Raw genomic sequence first — 16,175 nt, 5'->3', positions numbered from 1 at the left:
ACCCTGCAATCATACCAGAGAGAGTATTTACTGTTTAAAGCAGACCCGATAACATTACATTGCAGTCATTTAGCAGACGCTTTTATCCAAAGCGACTTACAATAAGTGTATTCAACATCGGTTTTCGAGAGAACTAGTCACCAGAAGTCATAAGTGCATCTCCTTTCTTCAAACAAGCATAAACCAGAGCCAACGTACAGTGCAGAAACAAACTAATGCAATAAGTGTCAAACTAATATGAATACAATAAGGTAGTATGAATACAATAGATGCCAAGTAAGTGCTAAGTGGAAGGCTAAGCCGTCTTGAAGAGGTGAGTTTTCAGCCTGCGCTACACCAGGCGTAGTGATTTTACAGTACGACCACTTTATATACCTCTGAAGTAAACATTTTAATCTAAAAAGCAATCATCTTCAGGTCCAACTATTTGTCCTAAAACACTATACAAGCTTTTTATACACCTGCGGCAAGGAGAGAGCGAGCGCGAGAGCGAGAAGAAACCGAGCAAGAGTCCATGTAGTCACTTATAATTCAACGATTTTATTGGACATACAAAAAAAGTTACGATCCAAAAATCACATTTACAGTTCCAGAAATGTAACTTTTCTAAACTAGTTCACAATCACTTTTTAGGCCTTTGGAGCCTGGAATCAAGTATCAGAACATGTTTTGTATTTAAAGCCATGAACATGATCTCCCACCCCCATAGACAGACTAAACCAAGAAGCCGGTGGTTTCCGGATAAAGGGGAATTTTCATAGTGGTGCGTAAAAAAGGTAAAACTTAGACAGCTCTGAAAGCGCGCGCTCCTTCAAAATTAATTCCAAAAGTGACAAAAAAGAAAAAAGTGAAATCCAAATTGTGTTGAAGAGGAGAGACTTTGGGAGTAACGTTGCGTGCCCAGTCCAGCCGTCTTGACAGTGCGCGAGGCGCTAACATCAGTCCGGTCGTTAAGACCACCCGTGGAGCAGAGAGGCCGCGACAGCCAGCGGCAGCAGCAGGGTGAAGCAGTCTGTCGTTCCGGAGCCGCTCTCTTTGTGTGCCACGGTCCCAGTCACGTTGTTGGACGTAGTTCCGTTCATGGGGGAGCCTGTGGTGCCCTGGGCCTGGACCACCTGCAACATGCAAGACCACCATCATCTCCGGTTATTTTAACGTGAGCAGGTCTACAGAACATTAAACCCACTAGTCCGTAGAACAAGGGCGTAAGATCACAATATTTCAGCCGGTGGACAAAAATGTAACATTAAAAAAAAAAAAAAAAAAAAAAGTTAAAATCTCTAAATACCCATTACACACTCAACCAAAACCTTAGGCGAATGCTCATCGGAGTTTAAAACTGTTTAAAGTTTAACAAATTCATCAACCCCTGACACTAAATCCTCAGAGTCCTAGAAAATAAAGTGTAACTGGAGAGTAAAGCCTTGGGTCCCAGGGATCAAATTCAAGTTACTTATTCCCTATAACTTGCTGCTAAAAAAAAAAATAGACAAAAAAACCGCATGTTTATATATATTTAATAACCATTTATGTTTAGAATAAGCCCATTACCCACAGTGCCAGCAGCGCTTTTAACCCTCAGCAGGTCAATATAAGGTTAATATCCCGCTGAAGTTAGAAACAAAGCGAGGGAGAAACAGAAGAAAAAACAACGACTGACCTGTGATGAGACGAGATGGAGAGCCAGCAGCAGAGCCCCGAGGTAAGCTACACACATCTTATTCATGTTGGCGTGGAGAGTGGTCGAAGGTTGCGCTCGCTGCTCCGGTTAAGTCCTCTCGGTTAGTCGATGAATAACACGGCAGATGCAGCCGCGAGCTTTATACCCCCGGTGACATCATCAGCCACTCAATACCACCTGCTGTATAGCCTGTGTCGTGTTGCATTCAGGCGCCGTCGGAAATATATTGATATCAAGTTAAGCGCACGTGAACGACTTTAATTTACACAGTCCAGTTAGTTTGATAGGGCTGCTGTTTGTCAGCAGACATTTAGGAATGGAAGGCAACAGCTGGAACAACAGTCCAACACGACACTAGCTCCACAACCACCACAGAATATTTATGACAATGAAAATATTTGTGTGAAATAATCTGTGGCCTGTAAGCATTAGTTTTATTTAGGACTGCAGAGTTTTAGTTCATTGTGTCCACTGCATGCTAAAACGGAAAACGTTATTTTAAATAGGCCTACAGGAGACAAAAATCAACTCCACCTTTGTCAAGCGAGACGCAATAGCATGATAAATATTCCGGTGGAAACCTTCAAAATAAGACAACCAAACCACACTGCTGCTCATAGTTTTTCCACCCATGTGAGTGTGGGCTCTATTGCGTAAGGACTCGGAGATACTACTATCAACATAAGTAGGCTACTGACATTACTATCATTGGAAGCGCATATTAAAATTTATAATTTTCGAAATAAAAACACTCAACCAGACAACTCTGGTTTTATTTACCATAATATCACTTTTGATGTATATGAGCTTACAATTCAATCAAACAGTTAAATCACAAATCATAATATTCAATATTGTTTCCCTCAATGGGTTATAAATCTCTTCATTCAGCAACCGCTTGCTTACGTTAGTATAAATGCGACCTCATTTCAATTTTGACCGAACGGAGTTCCCGTAGTTGTCCTTGCTTCAATTTCTTCCGGAAGAAACAAAGTATTGCGCAAAGGGCGGAATGTAACACTGTCACAACTCAGAAACAATCAAACAGTCTTCAGTTTTTTGTGGTTTTGCTTGTCCACAGAGCTACATCGCCTCTCCATGCTGCTGTGCCGGCTTTCGGCAGTAAGCCAGACGCTAGCGAGATGGGGACGGAGGTCACAACGGGGAGGCGGCCTCCTCCACCGTGCTCTCTCCTTAAGCTCCAGCGGCTGTCACGGTGTAAGTTCAGGCGAAGCCGGCGCTCAGCCCGCAGAGGCAGGCTCTGCTCAGGGACTGTACCGAGACACAGTGCTCCTTCCCCGGTCTGAGTTCCCAATGAAACTGACTGGACAGAAGCTGCTGGACCGAGAACTCCAGATACAGCAGGTAGGACAAACCATTGAGGCTGACCCTCTACTCAAAAACACGTCAAGTGAATTCCCCCACTGCTCGCGGTGAACTGGACACATTGTAGCACACGACTGTAATTATTCTACAACTCTTTAGGGTTTATTCTTCAGGCCGGCATGCATCTGATGCGTCGAGAGGCAATTACCCCCACCCCTTGTAAAACAGACAGACACCTTTCTGAATTATGCAGACTGAAAATAATGTCTGACGGATCACAGCTGAAGTATTGGATTATGCTAGGCGTAGTATAACTGTGACTTATCGCCCTCTTGGTGGGTACTTAGATTTGCACAGCTCAAATCTAACTGTCTATAGTATCTCGATGGTTAAACACTGCTACAGAGAGCTCGATATCAATGCATTGTTTTTTGTCACATGAAAAATATGAATTCTCGCCACTTTTGCAGGATTGTGGGTTTGCAGGTTTGTACTCCTGGCAAAGAGAGAGGAAGGCCAAGAAGGAGTTCTGCCTACACGATGGACCTCCGTATGCCAATGGAGACCCACATGTAGGACATGCGCTCAACAAGGTGATCACATCAAGTTTCAGATATTCCCTTCTGTTATGGTGCATTCTAACTTTTTGACAGCCTTGGACACCTGCGGCACCATTTAGTCATTGTTGTAAAAGCTCTAAGCTTTTCCTGGGTGGCAATGACACTGCCGAAATAAACATTCAATTCACTCTGTCTTGTTTTTGGTCTAGATCCTGAAAGATATCCGAAACCGTTTTGAGATGCTGAGGGGGCGGCAGGTCCACTACGTCCCGGGTTGGGACTGCCATGGCCTGCCCATCGAGCTGAAGGCTCTGGGGGAGTTGGGGACCAGCGGCCTCAGTCCCCTGCAGATCAGACAGAAAGGTAAAGATGGACGGAAAGCTGGACGAACGTCACCGCTGTCAGATCTTTGCAGCTGCTGTAATGTTTTTATCCCTTCCAGCGCGGGAGTTTGCAGAGGGGGCCATAGCTCGTCAGAAGGCTGCCTTCCAGCGCTGGGGGTTGATGGCTGACTGGGACCAGTGCTACTACACCTATGATGGGGCCTATGAGGCTGCTCAACTGAAAGTCTTCCAAGAGATGCACAGCAAGGTGGGCAACGATGCGCTATTCAGAAAACACTTTTATAACAATGTGAAAAGGCTCAATAACCTAAATAGTGACATAATAGTTATTGCAATAGGGGATTACTGTAGTAAACACATGGATGGGATTAAAACAGAATTTTGCCTCTCAGTAGCTTATTAGTCTAATATTTATTTTTTCTTTGTGGTTTTCAGGGGTTCGTCTACCAGGACTACAAGCCAGTCTTCTGGTCCCCTTCATCAAGGTGCCTGAGTTAGTTTACTTATGCAGAGGTTGCTGCATAGAGGCATCAATATTTATAAGCTATTCTAGATCAGCACATGATAACTGACTTGGCTACTGTGGTCTGCTTTGATCCGGACTCTGGGCCCTTTGCAGAACGGCCCTGGCAGAGGCAGAGCTGGAGTACAACCCTGAGCATGTGAGCAGAGCCGTCTATGCCACATTCCCCCTGAGCACACTGCCACCTGCCATAGCCTCAGAGGGTAACACACGCACATACAGTTAATTCATTTATTTGAAAAGATTATACTCCTGACCTGGTGAGACATCACCATACATCACTATGTGTGTGTGTGTGTGTGTGTGTATGGTTTGTGTACCTCAGCAGGATTGCAAAGTCTCTCTGTGTTGGTGTGGACCACCCAGCCCTGGACCATTCCCGCCAACCAGGCCGTCTGCTACATGCCCAACGCCCAGTGAGTAGCAGCACCACAACATGACGGTTATACAGCGGCCGTTTGAGGGCATCTCTTTGCAGACATGACTCCACTCGCTATTATTTCAACTGTTGAATAAGCTTCTTGTTTTCAAGATTGATTGATTTTAACCATTTAGTCTATAAACATTAGAAACGTTTTGTGAACGACCAACAGTCTAAAACCCAAATATATTCAGTTTATTATCATACAACACTAAGGAAGCAAGCTACACATTACAGAGGCTGCAACAATTTATTTTTTGCAAAATTTGTTTAAAGATAATCTGAAATAAGCAATCAATTATCTAAATTTGCACATGAATTTCATGCGATATGACTAACTGATTAATTGGCAAAATCATCTCAAGCCCAGGTCTTTTGTCATCTTCAGTCTCTTACATCTACTGGTATGCCATTTCCTTACAGCAGTGGTGTCCCTGAAACCTAAACCACATTTCCCATCAACCCTGTGTTCTAAATAATAATGTAAACCCTGAGTGGAGGAGTCTTGTTGTTTTGTGCTGTAAAGCATTTCACAACTTGCTTGATTGCACTATAGAGTCTGACCAATGCTGGATACCGATGTCGATATTTAGGAGTTGAAACTTTCTATTTTCAAACCTTCAAGTACAGACTCCGAGTCCCCGTTGTTCACAGGTACTCGGTGGTGAAGAGGGCGGACAACTCTCAGCTGCTGTTGGTGGCCACTGAACGCACAGCCAGCGTGGCAGCACTGCTGGCCACAGAGCTGGAGAGTATAGGCACCTTCACAGGTAGTGCTGACACACACACACACACACACACACACACACACAGACACACACACACACACAGGTGTCTTCATGGTGTATCTAGTCATTTACAAACATAACCACGCTAATGTCCCCTGTTCCAAGGCTCCCAGCTCGAGGGTGGGATCTGTAAACATCCCACAATTCCTGACAAGGAAGTGCCGCTATTGCCGGCCAATCACGTGACTATGGCAAAAGGAACGGGATTGGTCCACACGGCGCCAGCTCACGGCATGGAGGATTACAGTGTGGCTTCTCAGTTTAAACTCTCCGTGGTACGTTCTGTATTTTACAATGTCAACCTTTGGGAAATGAAGAAAAGCTTCTACCATGCAAGACAGTGACAGTTTTGATAGTTACTTGTTTCAGTCATTCATCAAAGGAAAACAATTGTTTGTGTGTGTGTGTGTGTGTGTGTGTGTGTGTGTGTGTGTGTGTGTGTGTGTGTGTGTGTGTGTGTGTGTGTGTGTGTGTGTGTGTGTGTGTGTGTGTGTGTGTGTGTGTGTGTGTGTGTGTGTGTGTGTGTGTGTGTGTGTGTGTGTGTGTGTGTGTGTGTGTGTGTGTGTGTGTGTGTGTGTGTGTGTGTGTGTGTGTGCCTGCAAAGGAGTGCATGGTGGATGAGGACGGGAAGTTCACTGAACTGGCCGGCCCTGAGCTACAGAATCTGTCTGTGATGACAGAAGGCACTGACAAAGGTACAGAACAATAAGTGAAAAGGGGATACACTTACTTAGCCTGTGTGAATCTGTGAGGGCATGTGTTGTTTTTCATATCTCTGTCTGTTTATCACGTTTGTGGATTGGCCTGGCGGCGTGTGCTAGTGATCTCCATGCTGACGGACGGCGGCGCCCTGGTGAAGGAGGAGCAGTGCGTCCACAGCTACCCGTACGACTGGAGGACGAAGCAGCCCGTCGTCATCAGGCCCAGTAAACAGTGGTTCATCAACACGGCGTCGCTTAAAGACAAGGCCAAGGTGAAGCTGGAAGACATATTTTTACTTTTTGTTGAGCTCCCATTTTATTTGCTGGAAAAAGAAATACAGCCTGTTCCTAGTGCAGATAGAGCGATGCATTGTGCTCTTCCAGGAAGGGACTCGCTTCCTATTTACGGGTTGTTCCAAAGGAAGTAATGTGTGTGTGTGTCCAGGAAGCACTGCAGAAGGTGCGTGTTTTGCCAGAGTCGGCGAGGGGCAGCCTGCTGACCATGCTGGACAGACGGACGTACTGGTGCATCTCCAGACAGCGGAGCTGGGGAGTCCCGATCCCAGTCTTCTACCACAGAGAGACCGGAGAGGCTCTCGTCAACAAGTAAGCTGATACACACATGCAGACCAACTGGCTTGATACGCGCTCACGCTACTTGCACACTCGCAATTTTTAGAGTTACTGCAGACACTGTGTGTCATACTCGATTACTTTTGGATATTATATCTCCTTTTTGTTTTGCTGTAGTTGTCTGATTTTATTATATAGCAGCCCTGAAATGTTTTTGTTTCTGGTTAAATCATGTAAAGCACTTTATAACTCTGTATTATTATTATTATTATTATTATTATTATTCTTGTTGTTTATTAATGAGCATTCTTCCCATCTCTGCAGGGACACTGTGTCCCATATAGCAAAGCTCTTCAAAGAGAAGGGCAGTGACTGTTGGTGGGAGCTTCCTATTGAGACTTTGCTGCCAGAAAATGTGCTCCAGAAAGTGAGTGTAGTGCATGTGTGATGGTGTGTATGTGAGATAATGAGAATAGGTTTGAACCAGCCTCAGTGGTACATCAGGTGATTGGCCATGGTAAGGGATATTCCCTCTCTAATATGATGAATATTATAATTATTTATGCTATTGTTGGTGAGAGTAGACACTGATGACTGATGAATTGTTTTTACTTTCCTCTCTACTGTCCACCTCTTAATAGAAGGCAACAATCGCAAGTTAGCCAGAGCTCAGAAGGATGTATTCAAAATGTTGTTTGCTGAAAGGCTGTTAAAAGCAATAGTTTTATATTTGCTGTTGATGATTGAGCTGCTCTAATCAACATATTTCTGCAGCACTGTGGCATTTTTATTCCACGTTAGCTCATTGTTTTGGTTAACACATCAGATTTCTCCGCTGTACGACTCACAGCTACTAGCAGGTGAACAGTAGTGGAACATTTTACAGCTAAAGACAGATATTTTTGAGTTTGAGTTCCAGTTCTTCTGCCCCCTAGTGGCTTTAAAAAGTGATCAATAGAGCTTTGAATATGATTATTGATATTGTCATCTGTTTTCTGTTGGCCAACCAACTAATCACCTTATTGTTGCGCATCTCTGTAGAGTAAAGCAGGTCCAGTGACTGACTACGTTCGTGGAGAAGACGTCTTAGACATCTGGTTTGACAGCGGAGCTTCATGGGCTGCTGTACTAGAAGGTACGTCTGAACTGTCCTGCTGTGCACATCGTACCAAGTAGTAATAGACTGGAGCTCATTTTCTGGAAGTCAGCATCTGTGAAATACTGTCAATTCTAATGATTCAAGTTTGACATTCTTTTATTTATGATGGTGAGAAGATGTTGATTGTTGAAAACTGTAAACATATATACAGTGTATATACGTGTATATATATATATATATATACACGTATATACAGTGTATATACGTGTATATATATATATATATATATATAGCTGCTGATTACTTCTATGAAAACATATGCTTAATAATCTACAAGGAAGTTGATATTGTACATAGACGGGATAATGTTTTCTTCCTCTCCGATGACAGCAGTTAGTTCTCCTGCTCACGTCAATGACTGGCAGCTTTCCAAATGCCTTTAATCAACTCTCCTGTCATTAGTTCTATTGTAGAGAAAGCTACTTGCACACTCGCACTGTCCACTCATTAAGTCGCTTTGCAAAGTGTATTGTAAGGAAAAGCTGACCACACACGGGGACTACAAGGCAGTGCAGCCTCAGCATACCAGGGTCACCGTGCTCTGTGTCTAGTAGAACAGTAGAAGGTAAACTGTTATACTGCGGATACCCTGTCCAAAATATCCACCGTAACCCAATGTAGCAGAGAATCTTCAAACCATACAAAAGAATGAGCCTTTTACAGCAGAGACTGTCTCAAAAAGTTTGTCTGCTAGCCTTAGTTGACCTAGTTAGTTAACCTAGTTATGTCTTTTTCCAAAAGTGGAAAGTCTCACGTGGAAAGTCTCATGTTCTATGTAGGACTAAAAGCTTTCCTGTTCACGTCCAGGTGAGTTTTAATTTCTCCACACAAGGTAAACACGAGCTATATTGTGTATATTGTGTATATTGTATGTTAGCAAGTTATGTAAAACTCACCTGGGAGGAAACGGGCATGCTTTTAGTCCTATTTGGATCAGCCTCTTGTGGCTGAAATGAGTATTACAACAACAAATACTTTTTCACCTGCCACAACTTAAAGTTGTTATAACGGGTGAAAAAAGGGAACTCTGAGATTCTCCTGGCAAAGCCATTTTTCACCTGCTCTTCAGTCATAAACACAGGAGATCAAACTATTCAGATCACACTTGGAAAATAGATCATCACAATATTGTTTTCTTGCAGCTTTCCTCTCAGGGCTTCTGTACGTGTGACTCTATGGATGGCAACTAATTATGTCTTCCAACTTGCTTACCATAACACATAATACCAAAAATGAATTAGACGAAGATGTCTTTTTGTTTGCTCACAAATCAGAATCCAAGACCAGAAGGCTTTTTAAGGGGTAGCCGTTGAATGTCGCTGTTTGGTTTTGTGTTGTCGTTTTCTAGAGGAGATGGAGGAAGACACTGAGGAGCCTGAGTCACGTCTCAGCTGGCTCCCCGCTCCGCTCCGCAAACCTCTGGTCACAGGTTGTCTGATCCTCCGCCTACCGGCCAACACAGCTGCCTCTGTCTTCCAATGTGTCTTTGTTTCTCTGTCCTGTCCGTCTGCTTTAAATGTCCTCCAATGCCAGATCACTCCTCCTCCCTCTGCCTCTGAACAACGCAGCACCTCTGTTGTGCCCAAATACTGAAGATCATTCAATCCCATTCAGTATGTTGGTTAATGCTCGTCATAGCATATTTGAATGTGCTGTGAGGAGTGTTTCTGAATACCAAAATGTGGAAGCTTTTTCTCCTCCTCTCTTTCTCTCTGTGGCAGTTTGTTTCTTTTTCCAGGAACGGCCCAAACTCTTCTTTTTGTGTGTCTTGTCTGTCGGATTGATTCAGGATGGAGATGGACGAGGCTGAAAGTTCTCTGTGCCTGTGATGCCATGGCTGCAACACCTGCCTGTCGGATAGCTGTCTAAATGAAATCTGTAACCACCTTGAGTTCAAACTAGATAAACAAGGCATGCTTATTGAGTCTTTAGCATTGGTCACCTTTGAGTGCACACACGCTGAATGGTTGGAGTCCCACACTAACACTGGCTTGTCTCTCTTGTCTTTTCTAGACGTTTCTCTCCTCTGGGACAGTCTTCCTGTGCACTAACCGTTTTGGTTATCTAATCTGTGTGTGTGTGGTGTGACTGTAGAATTTAACCGATTTATGCCTCTTTTCTCTGTAACCCGCCGTGCAGAGTCAGACTCCAGGGCAGATGCATATGTGGAAGGGAAGGACCAGATCGGAGGCTGGTTTCAGTCCTCGCTGCTCACCAGCGTAGCCGTCAGGAACAAGGCCCCTTACAAGTGAGTGCCCCGTTTTGCAATCTAGTGGATTCACATTTTTCTAACACGAATACATGGAGTTTAAATTGGGGAAAAAAAACATCTGGTAGACATTGCTTTCACAAGCCTACAAGCAGGTTGTGATTGGTTCATTGGTGTAACTGATAGTGACTCGTATAATCTACCGTTTCTTTTCTAAAATAGTCTACCCTCGCCTCCTAGATGCCCACCTCTTTCAAATCCCTTCACTGTGTGAAGGCATTGGCATATGAGCATTGGCTTGAGACTTCAAATATTCACCAGAATACACTAGTATTCTGGTGAATATTTGAAGTCTCAAGCCAATGCTCATATAATTCCAATTACATCATCAAACTCTAGAAATCTCCTTAAGAGCCACAGAAGCCATTACACAACCACTCTCAGAGGTGAATGTACCCGAACTTCATGTGTAGAACTAGTGGCGTTCTTCTTTTAAGCAACAGTTGATGAAAACAAATAATAAACACAAATACCAATTTGTGTTTACAAAAGTATGCTGTACCACGCAAAGTAGTTAAGAACAACATTTCGAGGCCAAAATATATATTTTTTTAAATTCCAAATTTTCAATAACACATGTAATATGTAATACATACAATATCCTACTTTTGCTAATATAAGACTGTGGTTTTGTGTGTGCAGGTCTCTGGTGGTCCATGGCTTCGCTGTCAGTGAAAAAGGAGAGAAGATGTCCAAGTCTGTGGGCAACGTTGTGGATCCAGATGTAGTTATTAATGGAGGGAAGGTACGGTCAGGGGAGAGAAACTGTTCTATACATACGTATAAAGAAAAGAACGGCTTTCTGCAATCATAGAAGGCTGAACCTTCTCTTTGTGGTGTGTAGCTACGCAGATAGTTCTGCTTCTAATTGCCACGGTTTTGATATATCTGCTGCTGAGACCTTAACCACAGCCTAATAATCTGAGTTGAATAGATTTTTTTTTTCATCCATTGGAACCATTTTGCAATTCAGATGGTATTTCAAAACCTGGACAGATAAAACTAAACTGTTCTCTGCAATGCAAGACACCTCAAGGAGTAAGAGGTATGTTTTAGTGCTTGGGGTGATCAGTTCCTTTTATCAGGGGTCACTAACTGATTCACTAAAGATAAAATAATGTTTGTATTGATGGTGCATCTGTGCTCTATGTGCTCATGAAGCATTCAGCCAATGCAGTTTGCAATTACTTTTACTACAGTAAATTAATTTCAATCCAAAAGTCACATTACTGACACACTTTTTTCTCACATGTCCCGCCCTCTCCAGGACCCGGGTATGCCAGCCTACGGGGCGGATGTGCTGCGTTGGTGGGTGGCGGAGTCAAACATCTTCTCTGAGGTTCAGATTGGACCCACTGCTCTCAACTCAGCCAGAGACAGCATCGGCAAGGTACCAGTGCAGTGAGCACATGGTGCAAGTGACTGCTTATTGTCCAGTTATTTTTCACGTCTGATCCCCGTTTCTTCTTTCAGCTGAGGAACACTCTGAAGTTCCTGCTCGGCAACCTGCAGGGCTTCGACCCACGTGTGCAGGCTGTGGACCCCAAAGACATGCACTACATCGATCAGTACATGCTGCACCTGCTCCGCGAGTACATCTCAGGCCACACAGTATGAGCCGCTGACTGAAATGAGTGTACTTGTGGAAGCCAATGACGTGTGTGTGTCTCTGTCTCTCTCTGTCTCTTTCGCTCTCTCTCTCTCTCTGTCTGTGTGTGTGTGTGTGTGTGTGTGTGTGTGCAGGTGACAGACGCCTACAGTGAGTTTGATGCCGGTAGGGCCATTCGTGTCCTCCAAGCCTTCATCACCAGAGAGCTCTCCAGCTTCTATTTCAGCATCATCAAAGACCGGTAAAGGCTGAAAACATGAGACCAACCAGTGGTTTAGCTGTGCTGGTATTCTTCTGATCGCTTTACTTTGCTTTGACACTCGTGCCTCATGAGACATTTTGGGCTTCCTTCATTTTTCTATCATTTTGGCCATGTTAATGCATATGGCATACATCTTGGAAAGGGTGTGAGCTTTTTTAGTTTTTTTTTATTTTATTTTGGAAGTTGAACTTCAGCTCCTATAATAAGTCTCTAATAAACTGTGTAGCCAAAATGCATACACTCAGAGCCTTAAGGAGAAACATTATCCACATTGAATTCCCACAACTATTACAGTATCAAGTCAGTGAGAGTGGAAAATATTATTACGATCATTTTTGAAGCACACATTTTTGTCTTCTATGGTATCAGAGCAACTGTTTTTTTTTAAAGTGAGGCCCAAGGGTTAAGTATCTGTGAAACTCTCGTATCTCTTCCTCTTTCCTCGTCTGTTCCTTTAATTCTGCCTCTTTAAATCAGGTTGTACTGTGATCCAGAGGACTCGTTGGGCAGAAGATCATGTCAGACCGTTTTAGAGGAAATTCTAGATGGAGTGACCAGATCTATAGCTCCCATCCTGCCACATCTAGCTGAAGAGGTCTATCTACACGCACCAGGACATGACGGTACGTGTCAGTTGGTTCGTGTTGTTACAACATATGACCCCGCATGTGTTTTCAACCACACCGTCTCTCAATACATTTTGTGTTCTCTTGCTAACAAAGAGTATTCATGAACCGTAAATGCGTCTGCAGAAGGGGAGACATTATTTCAGAGCGGCTGGAGCAAAAGCAGTTCGGTGTGGCGGCGACCAGGATTGGAGGAGGCAGTGGAGGGGGCCTGTGCCATCAGAGACTCCTTCCTGTCTTCCATTCCGGGCAAAAATGCCGCTCAGTACGACCTCACCATTGCCATTGAACCCGGTTTGCTGTTTGAGCTCATGGAGGTAAATCAAATGTTGTGAGCAAGCCATTATACAGAGAGAGAGAGTCCACAAAAGACACTGAGAAGGACTTCACATGTTCAAATGCTGAGGCAATGGGCCAAGATCTAAAGTAGAGTGATTGTTTCCAGTTGTTCTTTTTTTTTTTTTTTTAAGTAAAATGTTTCTGCAAAGCTTGAGAACATCCACACATCATGTGTCATCACTTCCTGGCTGCTAGAATCATGCACACATATAATAATAATAATAATAATAATAATAATAACAAATTAAACTAAATGTCATCTGTAATATACATAAAATGCAACATATAATGTAACGCATGTTTACAATACTATTGATTTGTAATAATTAGATAAGAACAAAATATAAAATATGATACACACATGTTGGAAATCCCCAATGCTTTTATTTATATATTATCAGTCTATATAAAGGGACATGAACCCATAACCTTCCTCCTCGCCACTCCCAGTCTCTCCAAGAGGAAGCCACCTCCACCTCCTCCCAGCTGGCTGAGCTGATGACGGTCGCGCGGGTCAACCTGACCAGCGTGCTGCCCCGCGACCTTCCCCCAGACGCCTTGCTGAGCCGCGGCTCCTTCCTCATCAACCTGGAGGGTGAGGAACGTTCACACTGAGCTAGTCGGTACAACGGCGCAGAGATAAATCAGCCAGGATTGGGGAAATAGTAGAGTTTTTGCATCATGTCTTAATGGACCTTTTTTCACAGCACCCGGCCAACACTGATGTAATAACATGTGTCAGGGCCCCGTCTCCAGAGCGGGATACCTCAGGCTCAAACGTCCACCTGGACTCAAGGATGAACTGATTAGAATTTGGAGGTCAGAGGTCACTGTGACCTCACTAAACAAATTTTGGGCCAGAACTGAAGAATTGATATGCTAATTATGCTAATTTCACACAAATGTCTAATAGGATAAAAAAAATGATGACGCGATGACATTTTTGGATGTAAACTGATACTTGACTGGTTGATGGAGGTTTACAACCACGAGGTGATCATTTTAGTTCCCATTGTTTCAAACGGCTTCTTATTATATTTAAATTGTGTGATCATATCGTATATATTTTACGTCGCAGAATATCCTCTTTTGCTATAACCAGATCACCATCATCATCATATCAACATTTCATAAAACGTCACACTAAATTGCCAACTCATTGTTCTCATGACGTTGCTTGTAATAGACAACTCCTCCTCTTTCACATGAATATTGTGGCTGATAAAAGCCAGCATTACCTGAGCCATGTGATAAGCAGCTCCATGATAGCGGTTATCAGGAAGCTCGGTGAACCCAAAGACAAGTTCAAATGTCTGCAGTGAAAAAGGTCCACACAGTTGTGGACAAAATGTGAATAAGATGACTTCCAACATGCTGAGTACGTCTGTCTGTCCGGTCAGGTGGTGTCATACGAGAGGACAGCGCCTACAGCATAGCAGCAGTGCCCACCGCTGCCGCCAGGTGCCCGCGGTGTCGCCGCTACACCACAGACTCGGTGGACTGCCTGTGCCCGCGCTGCCAGACCATCGTTTCACCGGCTCACTGACAAAGCGTCTTGTCACCGTGACGAACATTGAACATCGGCTGTTTCCTTCTCCTGCTTCGGGTGAAGTTCCTCTTGAGGGCTGAATAGAGACCGGCTTTTATAATCCCTGCTGAGAGGTGCAAAACTGACTCCCAGTTACTCCTGTGTTCTTCCATTTTGGCCGCTGCCAGTCAAGAGAGCCTGCAGCTTAGCACAGGGCTGTCCTAATAGCAGATAACAACGCGTACTGTCAGGCCTAACTGTTTTATGCACTTACAAAACCACAAGGCTGAATGTACATGAAGCGGGTTTTTTCTGATCACCAGTGACTTTTTTTTCAATTAGATGAAGACCTCTGAACTTTCCAGAAAGGCTCCTGTATCATTACTGTGGAGCGCTTTTGTGACTGATAACTGCACCAAATGATACAGCATGAGTAAGCTTGCTTACTGTATGTTTCATTGGGAATACTTATATTTTCTTAGAGGGGATGCCATTCACGTGGCTTATCAGTTGTTTTAAGTGCGTAACTACAGGGGAAAGGAATGCGTTCCTCTGAGTGTCACCATGTGACGGCAGTAGAGAATGTATACTGGGTACGTTCTTGTAAACCTTTCAATAATATATCCTGTTCCTTGTAAACGTTCCCATCAAGTTGAAGGTATATGGAAAAAAATGTCTCTAAATTATAAATAAATGGATTATGACATTTTCTGACTTTTTTCTGACATTTTATACTGACCTTTTTATTACTATAACAAAATATTACAACATACACACCGTGACTTTTTTTGACATACTACATAACTTTTTTATGACATGCTATGAATTTTTTAATGAGCCACTGACTATATTTCGATATTTTTTCCTCATACTTTATCATGACTTTTTTATTACGTTTTGTTCTACATACTATCTTTTATTTTCATCATGCTAAACTGTCTTTTTAAGAAAAAAAATTCATGTATTAATCTATGACTTTTCTTAATGACTAATAAATACTTTGACTTTTACAACATAATATACTTTGACTTTGTATGCCTTAGTATACGATTAATTTCATAAATAATTGACATACTATTTTATGCTTTTTTTTCCAACATACTATATGACTTTTTTAATATACTATACTATGATTTTTTCATAACTTTTTCAACAGACTATAATATGACTTTTTCCGACATACTTTCTTTCCACATACTATAGTATGAGTTATTTTTTTCTCGACGTAATAAACAATGAGTTATATTCTATTCTAAGACTATTTGAAGTTTTTTTTCAACATAGCCCTAACTATAAACCTGATCCAGCCCTAACTATAGACCTGATCCAGCCCTAACTATAGACCTGAGCCAGCCCTAACTATAGACCTGAGCCAGCCCTAACTATAGCCCTGAGCCAGCCCTAACTATAAACCTGAGCCAGTCCTAACTATAAACCTGAACCAGCCCTAACTATAAGCCTGAACC

General features: G+C 43.0%; 1 protein-coding gene and 1 long non-coding RNA gene across 2 annotated transcripts; one reads left to right on the top strand and one right to left on the bottom strand.

Annotated features, from left to right (window-relative positions):
- Positions 1 to 520: 520 nt before the first annotated feature.
- LOC142966299 (uncharacterized) lies at positions 521 to 3,227 on the bottom strand. Its single transcript, XR_012957825.1, has 2 exons — positions 1,661 to 3,227; positions 521 to 1,115 (listed from the first exon to the last, which is right to left on the bottom strand). It is a non-coding gene; the product is annotated as an uncharacterized LOC142966299 (long non-coding RNA).
- Positions 2,653 to 15,415, top strand: iars2 (isoleucyl-tRNA synthetase 2, mitochondrial). Its single transcript, XM_076106985.1, has 23 exons — positions 2,653 to 3,046; positions 3,478 to 3,600; positions 3,777 to 3,930; positions 4,010 to 4,158; positions 4,347 to 4,396; positions 4,531 to 4,637; positions 4,763 to 4,850; positions 5,510 to 5,625; positions 5,749 to 5,918; positions 6,248 to 6,338; positions 6,465 to 6,616; positions 6,790 to 6,950; positions 7,242 to 7,344; positions 7,959 to 8,052; positions 10,216 to 10,324; positions 10,988 to 11,090; positions 11,613 to 11,735; positions 11,819 to 11,956; positions 12,089 to 12,195; positions 12,694 to 12,839; positions 12,969 to 13,159; positions 13,632 to 13,776; positions 14,582 to 15,415. Exons 1-23 carry the CDS (start codon positions 2,780 to 2,782, stop codon positions 14,725 to 14,727), a joined length of 3,033 nt encoding a protein of 1,010 aa, XP_075963100.1. The 5' UTR covers positions 2,653 to 2,779; the 3' UTR covers positions 14,728 to 15,415.
- Positions 15,416 to 16,175: the final 760 nt, after the last annotated feature.

This window comes from Anarhichas minor, unplaced genomic scaffold (genome assembly GCF_050575085.1).
Source record: "Anarhichas minor isolate MPS153535 unplaced genomic scaffold, ASM5057508v1 ptg000037l, whole genome shotgun sequence".
Taxonomy (NCBI): Eukaryota; Metazoa; Chordata; class Actinopteri; order Perciformes; family Anarhichadidae; genus Anarhichas; species Anarhichas minor.
The sequence above is the reverse complement of the archived record's forward strand: the minus strand, read 5'-3'. Positions and strand labels throughout refer to the sequence as shown.

Bases quoted from the DNA above. Each gene is read 5' to 3' on its own strand.
- iars2 (XM_076106985.1), top strand. From the start codon at position 2,780: ATGCTGCTGTGCCGGCTTTCGGCAGTAAGCCAGACGCTAGCGAGATGG. The intron at 4,397-4,530 runs GTGCCTGAGTTA...GGCCCTTTGCAG, and splicing joins TTCTGGTCCCCTTCATCAAG to AACGGCCCTGGCAGAGGCAG. The intron at 8,053-10,215 runs GTACGTCTGAAC...CCCGCCGTGCAG, and splicing joins ATGGGCTGCTGTACTAGAAG to AGTCAGACTCCAGGGCAGAT.